At 38.8% G+C, this 16,441-nt stretch overlaps 1 protein-coding gene across 1 annotated transcript in view; it reads right to left on the bottom strand.

Moving 5' to 3' along the window:
• LOC145988000 (sodium- and chloride-dependent glycine transporter 1-like) overlaps positions 1 to 16,015 on the bottom strand; it is a 55,066-nt gene extending 39,051 nt beyond the window's left edge. The window contains exons 1-2 of the mRNA XM_083122838.1: positions 15,739 to 16,015; positions 5,033 to 5,197 (exon numbers count right to left, since the gene is read on the bottom strand). Coding sequence (XP_082978964.1) covers positions 5,033 to 5,165 — 133 coding nt within the window. The 5' untranslated portion in view covers positions 5,166 to 5,197; positions 15,739 to 16,015. The remainder of the gene's footprint in view (positions 1 to 5,032; positions 5,198 to 15,738) is intronic.
• Positions 16,016 to 16,441: the final 426 nt, after the last annotated feature.

Here is a 16,441-nt window from a genome sequence, read left to right as displayed (position 1 = left end):
TATTTCAGGATCTAGGTGACCCATTTCTATTGACGGTGACTGTACATAACTTACCGTTAGAATTTAGTTAAAATTACGGAAATAGGTTATACAATCAGCTAACGGCTAGAACTTTAGCTTTTTTAAAAACATTCAAGTGCGTTTACGAACAGTAAGATGTCTTTGACACAGCATGATGTTGACACTTGTTCTAGCCATCTATCTTATTTTTAAGTGCGTCCATAAATTGGTGTTGCAAGCAAGTAATTGCAGATAATAGAAAACGTTGCGAAATAAACTTAACATCGTGTTTGAGTTTCACTTTCAGTTGCTGGAAGGCCTTGGAACTGTACAGGGAAACTATAACTTTCACGTCAAAGAATTTGTCATACGTATTCTGATAGGGGAAAGCGAATAAACAGCATTTAAATAAATTGTTAAAGAAATAGTATTATGAAAGAAATAGAACTAATTTTAAGTTATATGGAATATGTTCTGGATTAGAATAATAGATGCGTATTACACAGGTAGTTTTCCAAATAGAAATAAAAGATACTTCAAGCGTGAAATGAAACAATTTCAAAACATGATTGAAAGCATAGTGACTTTTAGTAGTATTGCAATAAAATCTTTACATTGGCAATAGTACAACCGTATAATCGTTGGCACTGTGTTGCAATAATTAGTTTGTATAATTAAAACAAGAACTGCAAAGCTGAGTCGGTGGCAGACTTTCGATTCCGACACCAAAGTTGCCGGATTTGAGTCCCGCTCTGGATAGGGATGTTCATTGCGAGCATTCCTTCCTAACTTATATCTAATTATCACTTATCTTCATCTTTGCGATTATCCTAAGTATTAGAAAGACGACATAGTATAGCAAAAATGCTTCAGTGGACATACTTGCAATTTAGCACATACCACACTTCGAAAACAAATGACAAACAATTCAATAAGCTATGTAACCTAATATAATTATTGAACAAATATATAAATTCTGAATATAAAGTTTGTTCAAGTTTTTATTGTAAGTACATGTTGGGCGCGACTGGGACTTAAAAGTTGAATCCAAACCACTGCGAAATTTACGTACCTACACCGAGAGTCGACCGCGGGATCCCTTGATCACAAGGCGATAGAGATACTGGTACGTCATTGCCAAAATATATAGGTAAAGTTAGGGCAATAAGGCCTTGTCCTCACTTCTTTGAATTTTTAAGATTTTGCTGGTCAATCCTAGTTTCCTTTATTTCTTATATGGACTATTCATCCTCATTGTTTCAATCAACCAGAGGTAGAAAAACGACAGTGATTAATCCTACACAAACAATTTCCTTTCGAAGGTCACATTATATGTTACATATATACTAGGGCTGAGCCGATACCAATGACGATGTATCGGTATCGGTGTCGAAAGAATGTGTTAGAATTTATTTGCCGATATGGTCAGATAATTTTTAATCATTTAACTTTTTCACGGATTCCGAAAAAAATGTCTTGCAACAATTTCAATGAGTCTAATTATGCTACAAATTATGCAAGATTGTAAGTTTATTTTATTTTGCACCAGTTTTGTCTGAAAAGCTGAATTTGTGATTACATAATATTTAATTAGATAATTTGATTAAATTCTCGATTATTTTAATTCAAAAGTGCTAGTAAATTGATTAGTTTTTTGCATAGAGTGGAATACTTACACATAAATATTAACCAATATTTTGAACAACTCAATTATTTCAATTTATAGAATCGGTATCGGTGGGAATCGGTTCGATTATCGGCATATGTATTGGTCCAAAGTGGTATTGGCTCACCCCTAATATAAGCTGCGGTGGGTAGGGCGTCTTAAGTGCCACTTGGGAAAGCCGGGTTCGATTCCCGGGATGCTTGATTTCAGTCGGGAATTTTTTTTCTGAGTGGTGCGGATCTGTGGCTCGCCCAGCCTCTATCTAATTAATCTATAGGTAACCGAGATCATTAAAGACGGCCGGAGCGTGTTGTTAATCACGTCTTCATTATAGCCAAGATCAATAATGTGGGGTACCTACTTCTTCCCACCCTCCTATGTAGCCTCATGACACTGTGCAATGAGGGAGTATAGCTTTACACATACAAATGTGTGCGAGTATAGCAATCACAAGTTGCTAAATTGCATGCTAATAAAGCGATAAAATACATCTGACACAAACAGTCATGCTTTGCCAAGATTCGAACTCTCAACTTTCAACGGGATGGCGAGTAGATCCAGAGTCGGTAAGCTTCTGTATTGAAAGTTGGCAGAGTTCAGTCCGTTGGAGTGGAGGGAAGAGTCCTGCGGGAGAATTTCCCTTTCGAGGCCTCGAAGCGTGAAAAAGTGCATCTTGCGAAGACTCGGGAATTTCTTGTCACCTTCCCCCGTGTAATCATCCGAAGGACAAAGCGTGGGATTCTGTGGAGACGAGGCGGGGGAGGTGAAAGACCCGTCTGAGAATCTCCTTGCAAACGTTCACTTTCGGATTACGTCAGGGGTCCAAGTGGCACCTTTGAGTTCCCTCAGCTTAAAATCTTTCTGCAAGGATTGTCAAGTTAGCCTTGGGATGTTACTGGATTAGCTCCAGATCATCGTGAAATAGTCAAAATATTTTGAGTAGAGCAAAATTCACACACTAATAAATGAACAAAGAAAGAAGAGAAGGAAAGAGAGAAGATGACAGAAAGCGAAAGGGTGAAGGTGACAGAAAGGGAAAGGGAGAAGGTGACAGAAAAGGAAAGAGAGAAGGTGACAGAAAAGGAAAGAGAGAAGGTGACAGCAAAGGAAAGAAAGAAGGTGACAGCAAAGGAAAGAAAGAAGGTGACAGCAAAGGAAAGAAAGAAGGTGACAGCAAAGGAAAGAGAGAAGGTGACAGCAAAGGAAAGAGAGAAGGTGACAGAAAAGGAAAGAGAGAAGGTGAGAGAAAAGGAAAGAAAGAAGGTGACAGCAAAGGAAAGAGAGAAGGTGGCAAAGGGAAAGAGAGAAGGTGGCAAAGGGAAAGAGAGAAGGTGACAAAGGGAAAGAGAGAAGGTGACAAAGGGAAAGAGAGAAGGTGACAAAGGGAAAGAGAGAAGGTGACAAAAGGAAAGAGAGAAGGTGACAAAGGGAAAGAGAGAAGGCGACAAAGGGAAAGAGAGAAGGTGACAGAAAAGGAAAGAGAGAAGGTGACAGAAAAGGAAAGAGAGAAGGTGACAGAAAAGGAAAGAGAGAAGGTGACAGAAAAGGAAAGAGAGAAGGTGACAGAAAAGGAAAGAGAGAAGGTGGCAAAGGGAAGGAGAGAAGGTGACAGAAAAGGAAAGAGAGAAGGTGACAGAAAAGGAAAGAGAGAAGGTGACAAAGGGAAAGAGAGAAGGCGACAAAGGGAAAGAGAGAAGGTGACAGAAAAGGAAAGAGAGAAGGTGACAGAAAAGGAAAGAGAGAAGGTGACAGAAAAGGAAAGAGAGAAGGTGACAGAAAAGGAAAGAGAGAAGGTGACAAAGAGAGGGACAGAGAAAAGGAAAGAGAGGAACAGAGAAAAGGAAAGAGAGGGACAGAGAAAAGGAAAGAGAGGGACAGAGAAAAGGAAAGAGAGGGACAGAGAAAAGGAAAGAGAGGGACAGAGAAAAGGAAAAAGAGGGACAGAGAAAAGGAAAAAGAGGGACAGAGAAAAGGAAAAAGAGGGACAGAGAAAAGGAAAAAGAGGGACAGAGAAAAGGAAAAAGAGGGACAGAGAAAAGGAAAAAGAGGGACAGAGAAAAGAAGTGAGAAAGAAACAGAAGAGAGTGAGAACGACACGGAAGAGGGAGAGAGAAGAAGAAGGATTTGATTGAAGTTGAAAGTAAGAGAGAGAAATAGAGTATTAAAAATTATGGCCCATAAGGATGTTCACAAGTATCCGTGATTATAATGTGAGAGAGCATGACTGTAGCTGGTCATGTGCCCATGGAACTGAAAGAGTAATTCGGACATTTTTGTGCTTATCTCACAGGTACTAAATACGTGATCCTTGTTACATGGTGCAGCCAAGGTTTTAATTCCAACTCCCGTAGAGCACTCCAGAACGTACTCAATGGTTATAGGCAGGGGAGATTTGAACAAGTCAAGGAAAAGACAACTAGCTGATTACCCGGCGTTGACCGAGTGTTTAATGAATTCTAACTATAGCGTAAAATGTAACTAATTTTATTTACAGGTATTTAAAAGTATAAGTACAGTATACAAATTATAAAGTCATATATTTTACAAATTCACTATAATATAAATTTAACAACAATGTATGAACAACATTTTTAATTCCACCTCCAAGAGCAAGAATAAATAAATTGAACGGCATTGGGAGTGTCACTATTTATCTTATCGACCCCGAAAACTATTGATTCCCCACTAAAATCGGTCGTTTTACGTCACCCCTTCCCACCCCACCCCTAGGGGCGCCAGGAGTGTCTTATCCCCACAGTATTTCTTTCGAGATTGCAACTGATACGTGTTCCAAGTTTGCTTGAAATCGCTCCAGGCGTTTGAGAGTTATGCGGGAACAAACACATATCCATCCATTATTATATATCAGAAGAAGATAATAGTTCAGTTAATTTAGAGTTCCAACAGAATAAACAAAGTTCGATTTTAAAAATTTAGTGTAAAACGTAGGAACCAGAATTGACCTAAACGTTTTCATATTCTACCACTAAATCCAAAGATAATTCCACGAGTTTTCAAAAGTCCATAAAAATTATACGAGTTGCGTGAGAAGTCATGTAAACTTATGAATAAATATAAACTTTTCTCGCGAAAAGAAAAGCAGTTGTGCTATATAATCATTCATCTTCCCAAGAATATAAACAAGACTAACAATGAAAATAGTATATTATTAGGTTATGTATAATTCTTTGATAATTATTATATATCATATATTCAAGTTTATGACAACGGCCCTATATCAACATTCCTGGCAACGCTCGTGTGCACCATTTACTACTTTATCAGCTTGTCACAAACAGCGCAATCTATGGTCACTGAAGTCCGTAAACATTTGAAAATGAAAAAAAAGAAGAAAAAAGGTCTTACCTCCTCCATTCCTGTAGCACAAGTATGGAAACCTCCACACGTTGCCTAAGCCCACAGCAAACCCTATACAGGAGAGCAGGAACTCGCATGGGTTAGCCCAGGTACCGCGGGATGGGTGCTGATCGGATGGCATTGTGGTGCTTCTGCAGGATCTTCCTGGATTGCCTGTTTGAAAAACAAGAATAGATACATGTTATGAATGCTGCAACGGAACATTTAGTGGAAAGGATTTCAAGATATATATTTTTGTAATTTCTATCATGATGGATAAATAACCCACAGCGCGACAGCCCTTGAGAGCCTTGGCTTACCTACCGACTGCTGGTCTCCCTCCCTCCGTCACCTGTTATAGCGTGGTGATCTTAGACCAGTATTGGGGTGTCGGGTGGTCAGCCCGACGAACCCCCAGCCGTTGTAGGTCTTCTCGACCGGGTTACCGCTCACTCATTCGGAGCTCCCCAATTTCCTCACGATGGTGGGTTGCCACCGGCCCTATACGTAGGCCGAATAAATTCCGACCAGAGCCGGATTCGAACCTACGCCGTCCCGCAGCGAACGATATCAAGACGAGTGAACGCCTTAACCCGCTCGGCTACGGAGGAGGACATCATGATAGATTGAAAATTATAAGAAGTGCGTTCGCAATGGATGAATTTCCAATCTTCCTATACAGAGCTTTCCGAGTTCAAGGATACCAACTTTATGTTTTCATATTCAATATATATCATAAAGCAAGGCAGTGAAAACTGATTAAATGCCAATCAAAAATTCATACTTAGGTTTAAAGAGCATTTATTTATGCATAGGAGTATCCAGCTTGGGACAAAGGAGCACTTGCCACCCACCCCCTATCCGAAAAAGGAGTGGTGAAAATAGTCATTTCATTCACTGAGTTTTTTACGTTGGAAAGTGAAATATATGTTATTCCCTTTAAAAGAAAAGCATTGCCTCAATTCCTTGACCCCCCACCACTGGAAAAAAATGTTTTGTTACCCCTTTGAAAAAACTCTGGGTGCGCCCACATATTTATGTGGTTTTCAAGTTTGTCAAGGTGAGTGATAAGAGGGGGAGCCATAGTCGATCAGGAGTTTCAGCCCCCTGTCCCCCTCTGGCGTCATCACTGTCTCAAATGTAAGTGATTCGATTAGGAATATTCTGCAAATACTATTACAAGACGCCAGAAGGAGACCCCAGACTTTCTGAACAATAACAGTTTTATATAATTCATTTTTAACGTCAAATCGTTGACTTATTCTTAAAACGCCCTAATTGGACTAAAAGGCAGTACGGAACTGCTTCGTGCAACTTCGTGCGAGGCGCTGTCGTACGCCACACGAAAATTCCCGAACACAAGTGCCCTTTGAGCCATCCTGTATGTATTCAATCTTGGAGTTACTGTGCACGTTCTGGAAATTATTTTCATTATAGCTATCTGAATATGTTACACAATAATTTCTTTCGACGTTTTCGTCACGGAAACTGAGTACAATAATTCTGATATCCTCTTCCAACTTCTGACCTTCGTGGTAGTGGCTTTGATGAAATAAATCCATTGGTCAAGTTCACTTCTAACAAAAACAGTAACCCCGAAGCAATCATAGCTCTGAGCGTGATATCTAATTATACTGGACCAGGTATAGAGCTTATATGTTGTTGAAGTATGCCTAAAATGTTTTTGCTCGTTAAGAGTATGTACTACTTCAATGACTAACTCTGATGACTTCCGCTCTTCAAAGAAAATGCACATATGTTTCGCAATTATCTTTCAAGATTCTACAGCGAAGACTCTATAATTGTACAGTCCAGTGGCAGTTTGAAAGTTTTAATCGGAAGAGCTATTGTGGAAATTTTCATTCAAGGAGTTACTATTATTATTACAAGGACTACTTTTTTGTTATAGATGAGTGGCAACCTTGTTTCCATCGTATAGCTGTGGTATCGTACTCCTTAGAAAATCTCACGGCAGAGGTCCATTAGGTCTGCAGGATGGTGGTGCTTTAAACATATGTTAAGGACTTGTCGACACGCACATTTACCATTTCGGTCTCACACATGTGAACAGTTTCAGGAGGGAAATAGATTTGAAACACTAAAACTTTCTCATGTTCTAACCCTCCATGGCTTTTACCGTCCATTGGAATTGCCAAAAACGGCAACTTCCATAGTTTTGTGTGTTCAAAATCAAATCAGAATCCTGATGTGTCTTTTTTCTGAAACTTAAATTCATAAGCCCAGATATGATTCTAATCTTCATAAGGATTTTGCAGAAGCAAAACTTTTATTACGGACTATTATGTTAAAACTAAATATTTCTAAACAATATGAATATATATGTAGAGAAATAAAATAGTTAATATAAAGAAGATACATAACCAAGATTATAAAAATAAATGTACTAACGCAAAGGTTGATACATATAAAATTAATATGAAGACAAAAATGAAAAGTTCCGAGGAGAACTAAGCTAAAGATGAAAAGGATAAATGGAAATATAGCATAGCCGCCGACTTTGAGAGAGCAAGGTTCCTTCTGCCCCCCCCCCCCCCCAATTTCACGTTAAAGGACACACATTATGCATATTTACATATATACAGGGTGACTGGTAATTAGATGTATTCCCTGAAAGGGGTTAAAGTAGAGACAATTTGCAATAAATTTGACCATATGATACCCCGTCCGAAAATTAGTAGTTTTCGAGATAATCGAGTTTCAATTGTTTTTTTAAAAAATGACAATTTTCCACATAAAAAGATGAATTGAGAAAAAACTGCTCATTGTATGGAACTTATTTCAGCGTTTTCTGATAGCTAACAAATAAGTGGTTCATTGAAAAAAAAGTTTTTCCCAAATAATCACATGTAAGTAACGGGTGGGTCTAAACTTACAAGTGATGATAAAAAAATGCACTCTTAGTTTACTTGGCAACATATTAATAACAAAAATGGTATGACACGAAGCGTACAAATTACGTAAATTACTTCCTTGTGACATCTGCTATCCAACAAGGTACAAATGTTGCTAACATACACATTTGTGTACAAGAAATAATACTTCATTCATCTTCATGTGAATGGAATCAATGAACAATACAATTAAAGAACATTACACGTCTTGCTCAAAGTGGGCACCTCCGTTACGAATGCAGGCACGCAGGTTTTTACGGACATTTGTTCTCTTAACTCGTGATGTGATGGTGTCCTTGATGTGTTGACCAACTGTTAAGATCCTCTCCCTGAACTCTTCTTGCGAGTTTACCGGTGTCTTGTCATGTGGCTCCAAATGTAAAAGTTCCAAGGCGTCAAATCGATAGAGGGATCGAGCTGGGCAGTCACCATGATGATAAATCATATCACGTCTTGTAGCTAGAGGCACATCCTCCAACAACATTGCCATCCCGTTCCTCAAAAAATGTTCATAAGTGATGCCATTTAAGATTTTGGGCAGGAAAAATGGCTCGATGAAATGATTGTTGATTACGCCCATCCATACTTCTGCTTGGGCGTGCAACAGTGGCTGCATGAAAATTACCCAAAGAAATGGATTGGCCGAGGCGGTCCGATTCTCTGGCCGGCTCGATCCCCCGATTTGAAGCCTTGCGACTTTTACATTTGGAGCCACATGGCAAGACACCGGTAAACTCGCAAGAAGAGCTCAGGGAGAGGATCTTAACAGTTGGTCAACACATCAAGGACACCATCACATCACGAGTTAAGAGAACAAATGTCCGTAAAAACCTGCGTGCCTGCATTCGTAACGGAGGTACCCACTTTGAGCAAGACGTGTAATGTTCTTTAATTGTATTGTTCATTGATTCCGTTCACATGAAGATGAATGAAGTATTATTTCTTGTACACAAATGTGTATGTTAGCAACATTTGTACCTTGTTGGATAGCAGATGTCACAAGGAAGTAATTTACGTAATTTGTACGCTTCGTGTCATACCATTTTTGTTATTAATACGTTGCCAAGTAAACTAAGAGTGCATTTTTTGATCATCACTTGTAAGTTTAGACCCACCCGTTACTTACATGTGATTGTTATTTGGGAAAAACTTTTTTCAATGAACCACTTATTTATTAGCTATCAGAAAACGCTGAAATAAGTTCCATACAATGAGCAGTTTTTTCTCAATTCATCTTTTTATGTGGAAAATTGTCGTTTTTTAAAAAAACAATTGAAACTCGATTATCTCGAAAACTACTAATTTTCGGACGGGGTATCATATGGTCAAATTTATTGCAAATTGTCTCTACTTTAACCCCTTTCAGGGAATACATCTAATTACAAGTCACCCTGTATATAAAGTATTGTTTATGCCGATCTTGCTCCCCCCAAAATATCTTAAGTTGGCGCCTCTGGAATATAGTATTACATCTAAGATGTTATTTTCGGAAAATACCGAAGCTTTAAACTCTTTCCTCGCAATGGGCCATAAGATAAATATTCATGCAGGCTAGAGTCTCTCTGACGTCCGAAAGCACGGCCGGAATAATTACGAGGTTTTCCTTTGTGATGTCCTTTATTTCGTTTCTAGTTCCTTTACAGCCTGGAGTGTAAAGTTTCCTTTTAGTTCTTCGTATGTATTCATCTCCATAAGATTAGATTTACTACGTACATGCTACAAACAACATTTTGTTTCTTAAGCTGAAAGTAGCCTTCAAAAGTTTAGTATTTCTTTTTCAAATTTTTGCAAAAGTTTGTTTCAAGCCAGCTTCACGCTGAGATAGATTAATCGAGACTGGGCCTACAGTTTAAAGTATGACCTGAAACACTGTGCAATATGTTTTCACCCAGAATTGAACCCTGAATCCCCATGTTTTCAAGGCGACGGTGTTAACCATAAGGTGCTGGGGAGGCCTTTAACCTTAAAATACAACGACCATTCGCTGGTTATATATTAACAAGTATCACGATAGTAAATCTTCCAAACAAGTAGCACAGAATAATTCTCTACGCCTTCGTGTCTTTGGTAGCTGTGCCAGATCTTGAAAGAAGAAGTGGTTGTCCTTAAAATTGCAAATCTTTCCCTTGCGCTCTCTGAAGAAGTGTTTCTTCTCTTCTCACTGCATCTAGGATAATGGCTTGGCAAGAAAATGAGGAAAGGATAATGGCTTCATGGATGGGGCAACAACGACATCATTACGGAGACCATCAGTGTGTCTCTCAAGGACATACCGATTTGGCGGTGTCTTTTTCTCAGTGCTATTTTTTTGGAATTGTACGAAACGCTTTTTTGTATATAGAAAAAAGCTAATGTCAATTTGTTTCGCAGCCTAGAATTACAATGTTGTATCATTATTTCCGGATATCGAAGCGAGTTTCCGCAGAGGCGTCGCCAAAAGATGAGCAAGGGGAGGGGGGGCTCTAGACCCCGTGAAATGATCCACCGTATATGAAGAAATTTTGTAATTAGTTACGGCAGAGAAAGAATCACACAGAGTGATAAAGAAAGATAAAGAAAGGATAAATATGGAAATATCAAGTTAAATTATTAAAAAGGTTAGAAAAGAGAAATGTAGAAGGAAGTGATAGAGGAAGAAATAACGAAAAAGATGAAAGAAAAACTGAAGAAAGGGAGACAAAAAGAGGAAGAAGTAAATGCAGAAGTAAAGAGAAACATGAGGACAGAAGTTTATCCGGAGTTTTCGTTTTGGAGGTGTTAAATTCGTGTTTAGGGGGTGTAAGGGTATATTTAGAGCCAAAATGACCATAAATTGGGCCTTTGTGAAAAATTTTAGAAATATTTAGAAAAACTAGTACAAATTCGCAAATCTCATGTTCATAACACTGTCAGGTAAATTTATATGTAACTAATTGCTATTAAGTCTGTTGCAAGATTATCGTTCTAAATAATCAATTTGACGATCTGACGGTAAAATATCAATCTCCGGGAAACTTATTTCTTCAAATTTACAGGAGGAAGTACTTACGGAACTGAGTTTCTGTAGACTTTTGAAAGGTCGTGGAAGTGTTTTCTCCCTTCGTTCAATTTATTCAGCCGGTAAAGCATGTATTTTTCAAGATTAATGTCTCTCCGATTCACAAAAGCTGTTGCCTCTATGTCCTTCCACTACGTGAACCCAATGTTGAGTGCGTTTGATTATGTAACCCCCGGTCAGTGTTTCCAACCAAGCCGTTCTTTTGCAAGAACATGACAATTTTGAAGATGACAATTTTAACTATGTTTGCCTAACGTAACGTACCTAACCTTACCGTGCCGTGCATGGTTCGTGGGGCTATTTAAGAATGGTTTGTATGGCTACGTGCATGGCTCGTGGGGATAACCGTGCATGGTTCGTGGGGATAACCGTGCATGGTTCGTGGAGTTTTCGAACCCGAAAAAAAATACGAAATCAGTAACACCAAAGTAGTATTTTTCGGTGAAGAGGGTTGGAAACACTGCATACCCACTGATTATGGACAACGCTAGTCAAGATTGCAAGCGAAAAACGAATGAACATTAATTACTCGATATGTGGAAAATTGAAATTGTTTTCGGGAAAAAAAAGCGAAATCCAACTTCAAGAATCCTTAGCCATGCAGAATACGTAAGTACGAATGTGAAAAATAACAAAATAAACAAATTTGAGACGTTTCGCGGAGATTGAAATGTTAATGTATCCACTTCCGGTTGCTAGACTTTGGTAACAAACAACGCCGTAGAGCCAAAAATATTTAACAGACCTTTAGGTTCATTGGTTTATTTTACTCCCCTTTCCTGCCACCTTCGTCTAATCGCGAAGATGAGGGTGAGCGATGATATGGTGAAGTTGATGATGAAGGGGCACTCTAAAAGAACTCCCATGCCAAGGCCGGGATTCGAACTCGATACCACTGGCGTCGTAGCTTCGCGCTAACCACTCCGCCACGTTTATGAGTTTTTGATGATTCTGTGGCTGCTCCTTATAAGCCTACAAAATTCATGGCGACACTCATGTTTGATCATCACCATGCTTGCTATTTGATCTGGCTATTTTAACAATATCTTAACGGTGTCGTCGTTGAAGACGATTTGCAATGTTTATTTTCTTTGCAGCGCTGCTGTAAAGGCAGTCAAGTAGGTTCTGGTGTTGGGTTCAAATTATGGGTCATTTGTACCGAAGGCACGGAACAATTATTTCTCGAAACAATGAATCATTATCTCATTGTGATTGATTCCGTGCATAAACTGGAAGAGAAAATCTTAATTGTAGTGAAAAGGAATTTAATTCAGTCAGTAGTTGCATTGCGTTCAAGAATTTCGTACTGAAGAGAAATTACTCATTATGGGTGTTTGAAAGTAACAACAGGTTACTTGTATCAAAATTACAAGTATCCATTACTTTTCTCGAGTAACGCAAGGAGCGCGTCATTTTTCAGTACTTAAGTTAGCAGCACGTTACTGAAAGCACACTAGTAATTGTAACTGTACTTGCTACTTTGCATTACTTTCGGCGTCTTCATAAGTTCAGAAGAATTTATTTGTCAAGACGAAACATGCTTTGTTGATGTTTTTAACTTGTGCACGTTAAGTTGCACCATATAGGAAACAGTGTAAACACTTGTGTAAACATCTGAAGGTCTTTATTGTGTGACAAAGTAACGGTAACGCGTTACGTTTCGAAACAAAGTAACGGTAACGCATTACGTTTTTGAAACACGGTAACGTTAACGCATTACGTTTTGAGACAATGTAACGGTAACGTGTTACGTTTTGAAACAAGATAATGGTAACGCGTTACGTTTTTTGGTAACAAAACTTCGGCACGTTACTTTTTGTAAGTTTCAACTGTAAGGTACAAAATTAAAACTATATTAAACAAATTTTCACTTTGCTATACACTTTCTACAAACAATTGTCATTTGTCACGCAATTTTTTCAAGTAAGACTTTAGTTTGGATTTTCTTACCTCCATATTTCCATATATAAACAGTGTGTTAAAACTTCAGTTAGTGTTAATTTGAGATTGACACCAAGGGAAAGGGCAGCCCGCTCGGAGTTCATACACGCAACATATTCTACTAGTTCTAGAGATTCTACAAGAAAGTAACTCAGTTACTGTCAAAAATACCTTTCTAATGCCTGCCTATTATTTAGCAAACCATGATTTGTTTCACCTTTTCGTAGATTTTTTAACAAACAATGTCAGTTTGCTTCAACTAACCTTTGTGCACAGATAGGTAAATTACAGTAATTTTTTAATAACAAATGAGAAAACCGAAAATAAACCCATGATCTTTCCTAGAAGGTCAAATTTTGTCTTAAATCCATTTTATGCACAGATAGGCTAATCGAGACTGGACCTACACTTTCAAGTAAAATCTGAACCACGGTGGGGGCCGTTGACCCACTGTGACCCCCTCGAGAATTATGTTGATTTTTTTTAATCAATAGATTTCGATGTTTTACTTAATGTCAAACTGGTAACATCACGTGAAATAAACTACAGAGATATTTGATTCCAAAATATGACCCGCATAAGTAAAAACCTGAATTTCGGAGTACTTTCCCAGCTTTTTATTAGTAAAATCGTATGTACTCAGATAGCAAACGAACATATCTAAAATAACTATCAGACCCAATCCTAACATAGCGACGTAAAATTAAAGCTGTTGGTGTTGTGCGATGTTGTGTTTGGGTGCTATATTCACTTGCGCGAAGCCTTCGAGTTGTTCTGCTTCACAGTAACGTAACACGCGAAGGTAACAGACTTACTGTTTTTCAAAATTACCGAGATCTAAAAACAATGTACAATATTCATAAACAACAGAATCTTCATTAACTATGCAAAATATTTCACTTTCTCGAGGGAGTACAGAGGGTCTTCCTCCGGGAATCTAATTTTGATTACAAGCCGACAGCGTTAATACTATGCCATCGGGAAATCCATCTCGCTAAAATGTGTAGCCTTAATCACCACGCTCCCAAATTTCTGTGGCGATTCACTGTGAGGATAATTGGGTAGCTACCCAAAACCAAGGGACTCGTTAAGCTGACCTCACGTCATCTAGTGCTTGGTAGTCCTTGTTCAAAAAAGACAAAGGGCTGTTCAATACATATCTACATCGTAAACGCATAAATTCACTTCACGCACCTATGGACTAATCCAACTTGACCGCTTTAACGGGAAACCGAAAACTGAAATGAGTCTATTAAATGCAGAGATTCTTGATTATGTGAATATACGTTACTTTGCATATTTAAAAAATACCAAAAAGTTTGTCAAAGTTGGTGTTTATTTCGTTGCAATCTGGACGAGACCTACAATTTAAAATGACATCATAGCTACTCAATCAAAAAACGAACCTGCGACTTCAGATTGCGTTCCATTGTTAATACAAAAGCAAGGGATCTGAAACTTATAAACTTACCTCGTAGATGCAAAGTAATACAATTGAAATCACAATATACGATGAAATTCAGAGGCGGCCTTTTCTTGAGGTAAGGACAAATGTGTGCTTCCTGACATAATCATGTCCATATATAAACTTCCTCATCGTTGTCATTAGCCAAAAGTGGCAGAAAAGCGACGGTAAATAAATATACACAACACCAAGTCAACTATCCCAAGAGCTTTCACCAACTGTGGTCAGGAGAGAATTACCGTTATGAAAACTATTTCCTATAATTTATATTCTTGACCAACAACTCAGGTAATGGTAAAAATCAAGAGGCAAGGGTGCAACACTGTGCAAGGGTGTTCTTCAGGATAGGGTGTCAGTTGTAGAAATGTCGGCGTCCATTTAGTACGAGTTCGAACGATGGCAATTCCCCACCGCCGAGATCGTACAGGACGGTTGCGTGACCTTCCTTTCACCAACACGAATTTTTGCCCTTTTTTACCGAAATGGAGAGGAAGTAGGCGTCCAGGAAATAGACGGAAAATAGGTTAGGCAAGTCAGATCTGACCTTGCTTCCAAAATATTCCTTTACCTCATTATTTTCTGTACTATGGTGGCCAGATTGAGATATCTCAAAATACTGTTACATTTTCTGTTACGACAGTGCGTTAAATAGAACAATAACTGCAAGAAAATTACGTAAAACCTCGTTCTCCGGAATCGGTACTTCAGTGGTAACCATGTACCCTTCGTATCTCGTAACACAGAAAAGGGACCCCCCCCCCCCCAAATCCATCCGTACATATTGTTCCTACTGGAAAATTAGTTTGGCAATTGTAAAGTTGTCACAGTTCTTCGAAGCAGATATTAGTAATATAAAACATTTTTATCGTCCGTATCTCCGAATGCAGAAAATTCAAATTTTTTAAATATATATTCTGGCATATTTTCAATAGTGTGAGAGGTTTGAAGGAATCGGTTTCCGAAGCACGTTAAGCCAGAACACATTCTGAGCTCATTCCAAAGCCAAAGAAACTAAAAAGTCAAATGAACCAAGGACATGCTCTATTTGTTCAGAGATTACATCACTAATTTTGAAAAATAGCAATTTTTCACAATGTCCATAGTGGTTTGTTAGTGGAAGCAAAGATATTTTGACAATTTCATGAACATTTCAATAAAAGGAGATAGAGAGCCAATCGTAAGCTGAATCTCAATTCGTCCTCTAGTTTCATTACATAAGCACACGCACGAGATTTTTTAAAATAATCTTTGGTACCCCCACAAATCAGTTTCTGGATCACTGGTCGGTAAAAACAAGTCCATAATCCCTCAAGCTACAACCAAATAATCGAAGACCGAAAGTATTATTTTAATTTCTTACCTTATATTTCCCCCGGAATCCCGGCGACACGGTAAAAATATCCACGGAAAAATTGTGTCGCTTAATTTCACCACCAAACCACGATGCTATCTGCACTGCAGACATGAGCTCCAGGAAATATCACTTTTGACGTTTCGCTGCTAGGTGTCGCTGAAACAACTCGCGCGCGCAATATCTTGTATGGCACCAACTGCAGGCGGACAGACACTGACCACAACAGACCTGGATAGAGTGAAAGATTACTCACTCCGTTGAGGAAACACGGTGGATGTTCCACCAATGGCAGCCTAAGAGGTCTGCACCGGGTAACTCCCTCGGAAAGAAAAAGGTGTAGCGGTGAAAGTTTCTCCAGTGCCACTTAACAATGCACTGGATGAAGGTGGAAAGGTTGAAGTACGTCACGAAGTTATTTCCCCATTCTTGTTTTTGCTGGGAGTCCCCGGCTTAGTCAATCGCAAGGTGCTGTAGGCGTCGTGATGTAAGGTGGTTGGGGATTCACGTACCAATTTATGCAGGGACAGACGCTAAATCCAGTATTCTGAATCTGATTCAGCGCGTTGGTTGACTTTAGGTCTCGCCAACGAAGTTTCTGAGATTGAGTACCGGCCTGTGCATCAATTTTGTCAATCATCATCATCGCTGCGACTAGCCCAAAATGGCAGAAAAGCGACTCCAAATAACAGAAATTCAAATTCAAGATCCG

This window comes from Lepisma saccharinum, chromosome 5 (genome assembly GCF_977018435.1).
Source record: "Lepisma saccharinum chromosome 5, izLepSacc3.1, whole genome shotgun sequence".
NCBI classification, from domain to species: domain Eukaryota; kingdom Metazoa; phylum Arthropoda; class Insecta; order Zygentoma; family Lepismatidae; genus Lepisma; species Lepisma saccharinum.
Note: the sequence above shows the minus strand (reverse complement) of the source record. Positions and strands in the feature narration are given on the sequence as shown.